Source organism: Pleurodeles waltl, chromosome 9 (genome assembly GCF_031143425.1).
Source record: "Pleurodeles waltl isolate 20211129_DDA chromosome 9, aPleWal1.hap1.20221129, whole genome shotgun sequence".
Classification (NCBI taxonomy): Eukaryota; Metazoa; Chordata; class Amphibia; order Caudata; family Salamandridae; genus Pleurodeles; species Pleurodeles waltl.
This window is the reverse complement of record NC_090448.1, coordinates 670,432,122-670,444,712: the sequence shown is the minus strand read 5'-3', so window position 1 is coordinate 670,444,712 and position 12,591 is coordinate 670,432,122. Positions and strand designations below refer to the sequence as shown.

At 42.3% G+C, this 12,591-nt stretch overlaps 1 protein-coding gene across 1 annotated transcript; it reads left to right on the top strand.

Annotated features, from left to right (window-relative positions):
- The first annotated feature begins 233 nt into the window (after positions 1–233).
- IRF2BP1 (interferon regulatory factor 2 binding protein 1) lies at positions 234–12,331 on the top strand. The gene has a single exon (XM_069207748.1). It carries the CDS (start codon positions 470–472, stop codon positions 2,336–2,338), a length of 1,869 nt encoding a protein of 622 aa, XP_069063849.1. The 5' UTR covers positions 234–469; the 3' UTR covers positions 2,339–12,331.
- Positions 12,332–12,591: the final 260 nt, after the last annotated feature.

The window sequence follows — 12,591 nt, the reverse complement described above, 5'->3', positions numbered from 1 at the left end:
ATTATTAAAACATGACTATTTTGTATACTGATTACTTTTTTTTTAAACGGAGCATGCTGTTGACTGACCTTCGAAGCCTCTTTCCAGGAAGAAGCCCTGACTAGAGATTGAGCAGAAAAGGCAATAACTCGGCAAATCGGGTTGCTGTACTATAGTAGCTCTAAACATAATAGAGAACGCGGGCACTTTAAGGGGCCCCTCCCTGCAGCGATGGACTACCGCTCCCAGCAGCCCCTGCGGTAGAGTTGTGCAAGTTTCTCCACGAACGGACGAGCTTCTGAGGCAGAGGCAGCGGCAGCGCGCTGAGAGCAGAGGAGCAGTGGGCCGGAGCATCGGGTACGGAAGACCACCTCTAGCTGCACATCCTGCCAGGGTTCATTACCAGGGGCTAGAAAGGACAACAGAGCACAGATATCGTCTGGGATCCTCCCCGCCTTCTTCCCCCCGAAGGGGCGGTGGCAGCAGCAAGATGTCCTCGTCGCAGCAGGCCTCTAGGAGACAATGGTGTTACCTGTGCGACCTACCCAAAATGCCCTGGGCTATGATCTGGGACTTCAGTGAAGCTGTGTGTCGCGGCTGTGTTAACTTTGAGGGCGCTGACCGCATCGAGGTGCTTATTGAAGCTGCCAGACAGCTCAAGAGGAGCCACGGCATGCAGGAGGGACGATCGCCGGGGCCGCACAACGTGAAGCATGGTGGCCCGCTGCAGGCGAAGGAAGGGCTGACAGTCGAGCCGGGCCGACCCGGCACCGCCGAAAGATACCCCAGCGCCACTGACCGGGCCAGGGTTATGAATGACTACACCATTAGCCCGCGTCTGCCAAACGGGATGTCAAGAGGGGATGAAGGCCCAAACGAGGGCAACAGGCAAAGTCCTAATACACGTCGCACAGTAGTAGGTCCAGTGGCTAACAACATGATGTCTCAAGGGATGCTGGCTGGCTCACAGGGCCTCTTCGCGGCAGCCATGGCTGGACTAAGTGGTAGGCCAATGCTCACTATGGCCGGCCCACTGCTGGGGGAGCCGGTGAAGAGACCAGCGGCTGTTACCATGTCTTACAGTGACATTGAGCGGGAGCTGAGGGAGAAGCAGCGACATGAATCCTTCGCGGAACTTAACGAAAGTGCCCGTCACCGAGCCGAAGAGTGGCATAGCAAACCGAAGATGGTGCGGGAGCAGCTTGTTACCCTCTCTGCCTGCGCACCCTTTAATGTGCGCTTCAAGAAGGACCACACACTTGTGGGCCGGGTTCTAGCGTTTGATGCAGGCGCCAAACCAGGTTATGAGTATGAGCTGAAGATCTTTACAGAGTATCCATGTGGCTCGGGCAACGTCTACACTAGTGTGTCGGGGTTGGCTAGGCAGATGTTTCAAGACTGTATGAAAGATTCTCAGAAAGTCATCTCCTCTGGGTTCAAGTACCTGGAGTATGAGAAGAGGCATGGAACAGGCGACTGGCGCCTTTTGGGGGAGCTCTTCACTGAAGCTGTCCGTTCCTTCCGGGAAGCGGTGACCCTGGATATGCTTCCGCAGCAGTATGTGGATTCTAGCTGTGCCCTCCCACCCAATGCTCCCTGTAACCTTGTTCGTTCTGCTCCTCCAAAGACAGTAATGCGGCGACGCAAGGCTTCCCCGGAGCCAGAGAGTGAAACCAGCGCCGGTGGAAAACTCACTAGTGAAGAGCAACGCCAGCAGCAACACACCATGCCACAAACATCTGCCAGTATGTACACTACCATGTCCCACATGCCACTGGCCACTGCTGCCGCCCCAACTGCCACCTCATTAGAGACATCACATCGTAAAGAACCCTCACCCATTGCTGCACTAAAAAATGTGGCAGACAGCCTGGGCACTCTAGCTGGACAGTCCCCGAAGGATGGAAGCATGGTGCATTCCACAACTCGTCAGAGCAGTGCCAGCCCTGCCTCTCCAGCTGCCACGTCTGCCACTCAGCACCGACTAGTATCACGCAATGGGGACACAGCTGCTTTTGCTGCGGGTTCTTCCAGTGGGCACTCAGCTGAACAGACGGCCGCTCAGAGTGCCCCAGATTCTTCAGGTGGCTCCAACCCAGTACCGCTGTGCTGCACAATCTGCCATGAGCATCTTGAGGATACCCACTTTGTTCAGTGCCCATCCGTGCCCCACCACAAGTTCTGTTTCCCCTGCTCAAGAGAGTTCATCAAGTCACAGGGGGCTAGTAATGAGGTGTACTGCCCCAGTGGGGAGAAGTGTCCACTGATTGGATCCAGTGTGCCCTGGGCCTTCATGCAAGGCGAAATTGCCACCATCCTTGCTGGTGATGTGAAAGTTAAAAAGGAGCGAGACCCTTAGGGCTTAGATGGACTAAGCAAGAGAGGGACCACTTGCTTTGTGTATCCACCATGCACTTAAAACCCTAGTACTAACATTCCCGATCTGCAGAGATTCTCGACTTTCCAGGGGGTAAGAGGATGGGACTGTGCCAGTGGACAATATCTCATTGGAGAGATCATTTAGACATCAACTGAAGACCTTCTGTTTGACTGGAGACAGAAAAATGCTTAAATCTTGTAGATATATAAATATAGAGATTTTTTTTTAAATACATCTGTAGGTGTGTCCCATGACTATCATCTACAGAACAAGACATGACAATTATTTACTTTGTTAATCGTTTTCAATTTCAATCCCATTTCTCATAGCAGGTTTCACAGAAAAATTCCTCCAAACACATTTGGCCCACCTTCCTTCACACATGGGGGTGGTATGTTTTTCTCACATTTACAGGGGCTAGGGATGGGTCTTACGGAGACAGGTTGTGACGCAGCTCAGGCGGATCTGTCTAATAAAGGAAGACAAAAGTGCATGAGGTCATCATCTGAATGATCCAATGCGGTGTTAAATAGCACATTCCTGCTTACTGGACCCCTCAGGAGATCTGAGAGCATGTTTTTTTGCCTGTTCTAGGGCTGTGTTCCCCATCGCTTACTTTTCTGTGTTTCCCGATTGCTAAGGGAGGAGAAATAAAAGCTTCTATCATGTGCAGAAAAGTAGGTGCATTTTGCACAGCTATTCTGCTTTTATATCTATTCGATGATTGGTTCACCCCAGGAGTGGGGGACATGTGCTGTCCTACCTATCACCCTTATGAACTCATACTAAGCACTTCATTAAAATCACCTTGTAAGAGAGAAGTGAGTAATTAGGGGAAATCTTTATTCCACCCGAAATCCATGGATTCTGTCATAAATAATACCTCGAATGTTAATGTTTGTAATTTACGTGGTTCATGTATGCTTTAATTTCACATCGAAATAGTGCATTTTACAGTCTGCCTTCAATCATGACCCACCCAGCGGAAGTTCTCAAGTGGGCCATGGAAGATGTGGTTAACCTAGCAGTACCCTTTCACCCAGCCTCTAAACCATGTCATCAGTCCCCTCTTGCAAGGGGCTCTTGTATGACCTGAAGGTCACTGCCCCTCACCCTAGTTGGCCTCGAATCCTGTTGGCTTGTGTCTGGTTTGTGTACTGTAATCATGCATCTCTGTTACATTCTGGCAGTGCCAGTTCTCCTACTATTTTTATACTTGACTTTAGAAGTACTGGATGTTGTTTTAAAGTGGGCTCATCGTCTTAAGATCCGAGTTCTAGTCCTTACCTTACCAAAATGTGCCATCCTTGCCAAGCAGTACATCTATCTTCACCTCCTTTTCCTTATCTGTTAAAATTGGAAGCACTTAAGAAGCACGTTTAGCACAAGAACCGAGCACTGTTTGAAACATCTTCACATTGACAGTGTTGCAAGCAGCCTTTCTCCACACTGCAGTTAGGTGACATTGCAACACTGTGGCAACACGTGTTTACTGTGTTGCAGAATGACCTCGGCGGGTGGGGAAATCAAGACCTTGAGCCGTTCTCCTCCGTCTCAGCCCCTTACGTTCTTTCTCTCTGATTTTTCGAGTCCCCGCTTCTTGTGGGAGTTGAACATGTAAGCACGATAACTTTACATCACCTCTTTGCCAAAGCGTAAGTGCTGCGTGCACTTAATGGCCACTTTTTCTGCCTGTGTCTCAGGGATAAAGGGAGGCCTTTTGTAATTTACACACAGCTCATTAAATCGGAAATTAGCCTTCTTTCCCCCTCTCCCTCATTACTCAAAACAAAAACGGTAGCTTTGGGGAGATAGCCAACAGAAGGATGACAAAAATGTAAAATAAATCCAAATGGCAGGTAAACAGGGCCGTTCCCCACAGTCTGGCCACCCCTCTGCCATATGGAATACAGCAGCTTTCTGTTGATGCAACAGGTAAAACCCAGGCAGATTCAGCCAAACTTGCATCTCACACAAGCACATAAAGAGAACAGAACAGCCGCACAGTAGAGATACTAAAACCAACACATTCACACATATGCTGGTGAGTATCGGTATATAAGGATGCAGTTCTCATACACTCACAGACTGGTGACCTCTGTACCTGTGTGTTTATGTATACGTCTGGGAGATTGTTGCTTAAATGCCCCTGATGTTTTATTACAATCAACCCAATGGAGTAGTAATGATGGTGTTCGGTTAAATAGACCACACTAAAAAGTGAATTGCCTCCAGCATTTAATAACTCGCTGATTTTTCCTTTAACAGTTGTTTTCTCAATCATATATGGTTGATGATCATCGTCTCCTGGGATTTGAGTCTGTGATCACATGTGGCACCAAGAGCCATTCCTTTAGTACGTTGGAATATAGACCATATATTAATGGGTTTAATCATGAGTCTGCATTAGAAGTGTGTAAAGCGCTGTCCCCGTCAGAGTCCTGGCTTTTTAGCTGTTACACACGGCATGTAAAAACATTGGCAGCAATGTATCACCTGCAACTTACACACAGATTCCCACAGCTGGTACTCACCCCAAGAGCTTTCTTACATTCTTATTTGATTTTGTCGGTTGCAGGGAGTGGGAGGAAAGTTTTCTTCATTGTGTAGAAGGTGTGCACTTTCAGCAGCAGTGTATGTCTTGTGTAATGAAAATAGGTGTTTATGATGTCATAACTGCGTGACTTTCTCCCACTCTGCTCCTCTTTCTTGGTCGTAATTGATGACAATGATTTCAGTTTCGGAGGCAAACAGTATGATTCGCTGGGAGCAATTTCACCGCTGTAATGTGTAGCAAGGAGCTCGTTAGATAATCATCTTTTTTTTGGCAATGTGCTCGATGGGTTAGAATAAATGGCAGTGTGGTTATCCCTAGTTGAATATTTGCTGTACTCCAATGAAAAAGGATTTTGGCATTCAGAGCTCCAACTAAGGTTTTGATTGGTAGTACCTTACTCCTTGTTTTTTGAAAGAAAGGAGTGAAGAAAGTTTTCATAGACCAGAAAAAGTATCCCTGTTCGGGTATTTTTAAACGGGTATTACATTGAAGATGTATTTTCTATTTTAACCATTGACAATTTATGTAAACTATGTTCCATGTGTTTGAAATTATTGGTAAAATGCCCCATCCGTATCAGGTAGCAAGCCTTCTTGTACGTATCTGATGATGTGACTGATGTGATAATAATTTTAAAGAGACACAAGTTTTGTGTTTTTGTTATACCTAGTTTTTTGTTAGGAGCATTTTTGTGACTATTGTGAGAATACTGTCCATATCTGGTGGACTGATGGTAGTGATATCATCACTGTGGGACATTTTCTGGTCCTATGAAGCCTGTTCCCTAGCGGTTCTGTTGAATATACAATGGGTGGTAGGATATTGTACCATTACAGCATGCTTCTGTGGACTGGAAAAGGATGTGTGTCATTTCATAGTTGGGTAAAGATGTCTTTATTAGGATTCCAATGGACGGGTATTTTGTCATTGGGTATTGACAACATACTTCGATTGGAACTTTTAAACCTGTCAGATTTAGAAGACTTCGGTGGCTGTAGTTTGCATATAACCAATTAAGTAAAAGATGCCACAGAATTTCTAGTTTTTAAGAAGAAGCGTGTAGCTGCCCACAAGATTCAGGGCATGTGGAACAGCATTGGGCAAGAAATGTTTTCAAATCTCATGCCAGTGCACTATCTTGCTTATAGTACTGTTCATTTTTAATAGAAAACTCAGTACGTAGTAGAACAAATTAACAACATTGAACATTAAGTTTGGGTGGTAGTTGTGCTTGGCCTCGACTTCCTGCGCCCGGATTCCTTTCTTTTGCTTGTTGTGCATTTTGGAAGAGAAAATAATTAGGATGAATGGAACATAGGCCGCTTGAAGCTGTAATTTTTGAATGCACATTGGCGGCCATGTGTCCTACATCCAGAGTGAGAATAGATCTTCTATTTCATTTTAAGCATTTGTTATAACACAGACCTAGCTCAAAGTGTGCTACTTTACAAAGAATATCTCCAACTCAAGATGGTGTATGTAGTGACTGAGTAGCTCTATTTTGGAAACCAAAATGTAATGAGGGAACAGGAGGGGAGTACAGACTTGTTATCAAGAATGTATAGAAAAGCAGATTGCCGGGTTCCATATTCTTTAACTTGGCCACAAGACCTACATCGCCTCACATTTAATTACTCCTGGTTTGACCAGGTTCCAAGTCATATTACATAGTGGTGCCTCTTGCATGGACTGCTCCACTAAAGAAAGGACTAAAGGAATAACCAATCTGCCATCATCATTTGGCATGGGTATTCCACTTCCCTCTCTCTAATAAACAAAAGTTTCAAAGGCATATCAAGTCATAAGCTTAGAGATGCTTTGCAGGCGTAGCCTACTCTCCTCAAAGGTGTTTGGTAGGACTGTCACCCTCACCTGAGCGAAGCATAGATGTCCTTTTACCTCTTCCATTGAGAAAGTCATGATAGGTGAAGTCACTTCTCCCCTCCCATGTCTCGATACCCCCTTAAAACCGTGAAGTGGTATAAGGGCAGCCAAAAGTACTGTGCTACAAAAACCTATGTGAGGTAACATGACGTTACTTGTAGAGAAAGAGGAAAATGCTTTGACAGCCAGGAGGAAGACTGGAAGATAGAGGAAAATTCGTCACATATTGTCAAAGTTTAACAGCCCCACTGGCTTTCCAGAAAATTGATATGTGATACACCCTGCCTCAGTGGTATTTGCAATTAAGTTCCTCCCAAGCTTGTAATGTTTTTTCCAAAGCACAGCTTGTCGTGACATTTCCAACTATCTCTCTGAGGCAATTGGTCAGTGCTGGTCGATTTCCTTACCTTTATAGCTTGGACAATGCTGTCTTGAGCGTACACCGGGCCCCCCATCAGGAGAGCACTTTTTTGTGCTGATAACATACTTTATGCCAGATAAGAGTTGAATGGACAGATGATGCTCAAAAAAGGGTATATAATATTCAACAGTTCCTCAATCGGCCATAAATATCATTTTTTTTGTGCCACTTGGAGATATTTATTACTTTTATCATAAACATATCCTTAACCTTCCATCATATGTCCATTTGCAATATTACCCTGAAAATAATAAACCCATATCAAATGTCCGTATAGTTTGAACATTAAATCCCTACGTCAGTTAAAATGATTCCTGCTGTTACATTGGCACACAGTGTCTACTTCCTTAATTTCCGAAATGATCATGCAATTATTATACCTGCTAAAACACGAGGATCATGTATTGGAGTGCTGGCCAACATTGTATTAGGGACTGTATTTCAGATGAGTACTACCCCATTGAGTTGTCAACTGGCTGTTTTCGTTATGTGCAGATTATGACTTAAAAGGGGCAGTGAGGCTAAATCGATTGCACTTTTTCATGCATTCCTCAGTTTGACAATATATTTTGTGCCCCATCTTCATCAATGCTTCAGGTGCACTCTGTCTATCTCTGCACATGGGCAGTATAGTTCCCCTCCCTATCATCTGTTGTCAGTATCCATGTTCAAGCAACTTGGCGTTTTAGAAGTCAGTAGTTAATGTGATCAGACCTTTAGGAAGAGAGGTCCTTCTAAAGCTCATTTGGAAGTAGTGTTATCGTACAACGGGAAACAACCATCAAGAAATAGTAAAATTAAGTTTGTATTTTTATTTTATGTCAGAGTTTTATGCTAGATCGACATTGCCCTGTAAGCCATGAAGTCACCATATTTTGTGATTGTCAGTGGTTTCTTAGTTGAAGATTTCTGTTTAAATCTTCTTAAAAGACAATAAGAAGGTTTGTGTGGATTGGCATAACATGAGTCCCTTGATGAAAGGCAGAAGATCTACTAGGTTTACAAAGTTGGGCCCTCAGATTGCTCCACTGTCTGAAACCTATGAATCACTAGGCCACCCCATCCATCAGAGGGATGCTGGGTCAGTATTTGGGAAGCCAGAAAGCTTGCTCTACTTAGCGACTTTCCAATGCATATTTGTCCTTTCTGAGACCGCCACGAAAGGCATGGCACTGCCTGGCAGGTAAAAGAGTTAATGACTTCCACAAACAATGAAAAAACCTGCAGCATGTCGGGACATTAATATTTTGTTTTACAAAAAGTAATGCACTTCTTGTATTTCTTTCTGAAAAGCAAAACAAAACAAACATGCAGGCTAGCCAATGGGGGTGCTGCCATCCAGTGGGAACACTTACTCCAAAATGATCCTTTCTGCCATGGCGAGGATCTTTAAATATGGAAAATGGTCTAAAGCCTGGTGGGTAGAGAGGAGGGCCTCCACTGCCCTACTGCGCTGCCCACCTTGATTTAAATGACTTCTTAAGTGCCAAAGAAAACCTTGCCCCAGTTGTTGTAGCTGATTGGAAGAAACCCCCACAGCACTCACTTTCAGAAGGGTGGTGAATACCCCAAAGTCGTGATTTTGTTTTTCTAAGAGGCGCAGATAAGAGATACATGACGAAGCTTTAGCTTAAAGTTCACGTTTAAATTGACTATCCTTTATGACTACATTCGTTCTGGGATTCAGTAAAGTTAAAATGGGGGCGAATTGGAATGAAAATATATGTAATCACAGCATCTTGTGCCACAGTTATTGGCTTGGAACTCTCAGGAACTGGATGGGTTAATGCAATTCATTGGACTATCACCATTCACCCTAAGCACAGTCCATAATATACAGGAATGCAATAAATCTTTGTTGGTAAATGTAACTTTTTCCCAACTACCTCTTTATCTGTTAATGTCTATCACAAATTCTCTGCTACATGTGAGAGCAACCTACAGACTTTCTCCTCTCTACTCATTCAGGGGGGTTTCATACTTTAAGTGGGGTTTCCTCCTAATGCATGCAATTAATTTTTTGCCTTGCAACGTTTTTCAGTTTCAGTACTAAATGTATACATTTAAAATTTTTGAATTAGTTGATTACCAGTTCATAAATTGTTTTACAGCTCACATATCATTCCAACTCTAATTCTCCCATCATATTCATTCTGCACATCTCTTATTCCACCTGACACATTATTTCTAAGTACTTGTCTTCCATCTAAATTTTGACATGCTCTCTTTGTCTATGATTTTAAGTGTAAACCTGTGGTAAACAATGCAGTACTGTGTGAGTTACATATTTTCATTCCATTGGAACCCATACAAATATTTGTCAGGTAAAAGATAAAATGCCACACCCAGAGTATCCTCTCAAATTTGGTATAAAAAGTTTGGTATTACGATCCAATACTGTGGTTTTGCGAATGTGGTGTAATTTAGAAATCACTCTGTTTTATTCTTCATTATCTTGTTATTAGAACTGGTTGATAGCACTTTAGCTCCTTAATCTTCAGCGACCTGTTATGATCTGTCTGGTGACCTTAGAAACCATTAGACCTCCTTAGAGGTTAAATGCAAGAAAAATTTATAGTTATTGTGTTGTTTATCATAGAAAACGTTTCTGTCTCTGTGTTTTCAGCTTTCATCACACATTATCCCTAGAGGGTCTTCATGTCATCAATCCATGCAGTCTGGCACTTGTATTTGAAGATAGACAGTACCAAAACATAATCTTTATGTAGCGCTCAACTCACACTGAAAGTAATGGATTGCAGCTTAAACGTCGTTATATTTATTTTGTGCACCTGCTGAAGGATGAAAGGTTATTAGTATAGGTTTATTTACTATGTTGGTCAAATTGTGATTTAAAACAGTAAGTTGCAGGGTGCAACAGGTCTTGGAGCCAGGGACATATTCAGTAGATCTAGCTTATTGAAGTTACAAAATATTGTGTGTCAAACGCCCAGTGTTTGGTGGAGCATGTTTTAAAGGGAGAAAGCCTAGCTTTAAAAATCTTTAATAGCTTCTAGTTTGTAACACCAAAAAAATTAAGCAGCCAGGGGATAGCGTGATTTTTCAAGGATCTAAAAAAAAAAAGTGAAACTGTAACTCATACTTAGATCACTTTGTTTCTTCCAGGCAGTTTAGCACCTCAATATATGTTCTCCCCAGATGGTGGGAAGGCCGCTAGTTATCACCTTAGCATCCATCATTGTGGACAGGTCGATAAGTATGGTGTGTATTTTGAAGAAGTAACTGAACTAAAATGCTAGAGTGTGTTGCCTCAACCATACCCTTTCTTAACATAAAATGTTTACAGAATTACATTTGTTAGTAACACTGTTTTTGAAGTTTGTAAGCTAGTGCTTATGCTCTGCAGAATGTAGGTCTTAATGATCGACCTGTGTAAGTTTGAGGTTTGCAAACTGATGGATGCCATCTTCTGAACTCCTATTGATTACAATCGCTATATGTTTTTTAAAGATTTGCAGCCCCAGTTTCTGGGCTTTTCAGTCCTGTTGTGACTGAGTTTTAGGTGGGGCACTATGAAGTTTTTGCATTCTTCTTCAGTGTCCCTGAATGGGGTCTTTTGTTGACAGCTCTGTAACATTTTCGTTATTTGAATAATGGCCTCACAAAATCATATATTCACAGGTCTACTAGAGGTGGCCAACTCTGCATTTCCCCCAGCCTATCAACGTCTGGTGGGTTTGATAACCTAATAGCCTGTTAGCCAATCAGAATTGTATTTAACTTAAACAATTAGGTTATTTACACTAAACCACTGCATGGCTGTAATGTTACCCAGTATTGTAATGCCATGTTTAAAGAAATCTGTCCAGTGTTAGGTTGATGTAGTAAAAAGCAAAAATTAACACTGGGGCAGTGTCATTTTAAAGACGATTTTAAGGCCAGAGCAAGACTTATTTTAGAGTCTCCTATTCACAACAACTTTGAATTTTATTAGCCATTTTGTGCTAATTCAAGCCTATAAGGGACCAAGCAGTATTGAATTTTATATTAAATTTCCAGATACAGGGTCGCATAAAAAAACAAAAATATTTCTTCTGGGACCCCAAAATGCTTAAGATGGGCAGAGAGAGGCTGAATCTGAGGTAGAGGTAGGCAGACAGAAGGGAAGAAGTTGAGTGCAACAGAGGCGATGCATAGAAACAAATCAATTTTTGCAGGATGCCTATTGGAAGGTGGGGATCCTTACCAATTGCCCACTTTCCCAATGTCTTAAATCATCTCTGTGTTGTGTCCATTTGTGTATGGACACCTCAACACCTATATTCTTTTACCCCTTTAGTATTTTGGATTGCATGAAGACCAGTAGGCGGAAAAGCCCACTTTATACCAAATTTGGTGCAAATCAATCATTTGGGTCAGAAGTTATTCACAATCCCCCAAATATTTTCTTATGGATTATTGCTGTTAGCGATAACTCCACAAGTAGCATAAATCCCCTGTTAAATAGATATATTTTACATTCTAGTAAAGCGACATTTCGGGGGTCATAGGAAAATACTTTTCATGTATATATTTATCTCTACATCATATATATAGAGATTTTGTACTTTCTCTGATTTATGTATTTCTACCAATGGGAAGCTTATCCACATTCCCAGACTGATTTATTTTTCCCAAGTCTGTGGGTCTCAAAGCATGACAATCACTTTGAATTTTAAACACGTCAAAACTCATCATCCAGCTTAATCAGAAGTCCGTTATTGAAATGTAAACAAAATGCAACTATTTTGTGCAAACAACTGTTTTAGTTAAACGTTGAAAAAAGTGTCTGTTAATCCTTCACCCCCTATCTCAAACAAATACACTTTTCGGACCTCGATTTACAAAGAAAGTATGTCTTCACTAATAATCCCCTTTAATTCCGCAAATTACAGTGTTTTCTGTTTTTTTTTCACTAAAGACTACAGACTTCAAAATTGCATACTACAGTATTTGACGTATTACTTTGAATAAATCTTGTCTTTTTTGAAAAAAAATCTTTTTCATGCCATATTGTAGCAAGCTAAACAAGTTAAAATAGAAATGTATGTATACCATGTGCACCGGTCCATAAATACCACTTTTGGTTTCTGATGAAATCTATAAAGTACTTGGCCATGAACCTTGTGATTCATCATATCCCTGGATACAAAAACTCAGTCACGACATATAAACGATTTATGATGAAAGTACTTTTTCAATTTTTATGTTTGTTGAAAGTGAACCAGATCATTGGATACGAAGCACAGTCTACTGATAAGCACACACCACCCTTTCTGTTTTGATTGCTCCCCAAGTTGAGAAATTCGACCTAGCCTTCCCTTTCTTATATTTTCTTGTGAGCTGTCCCTTTATTAAGCCCGAATTAAT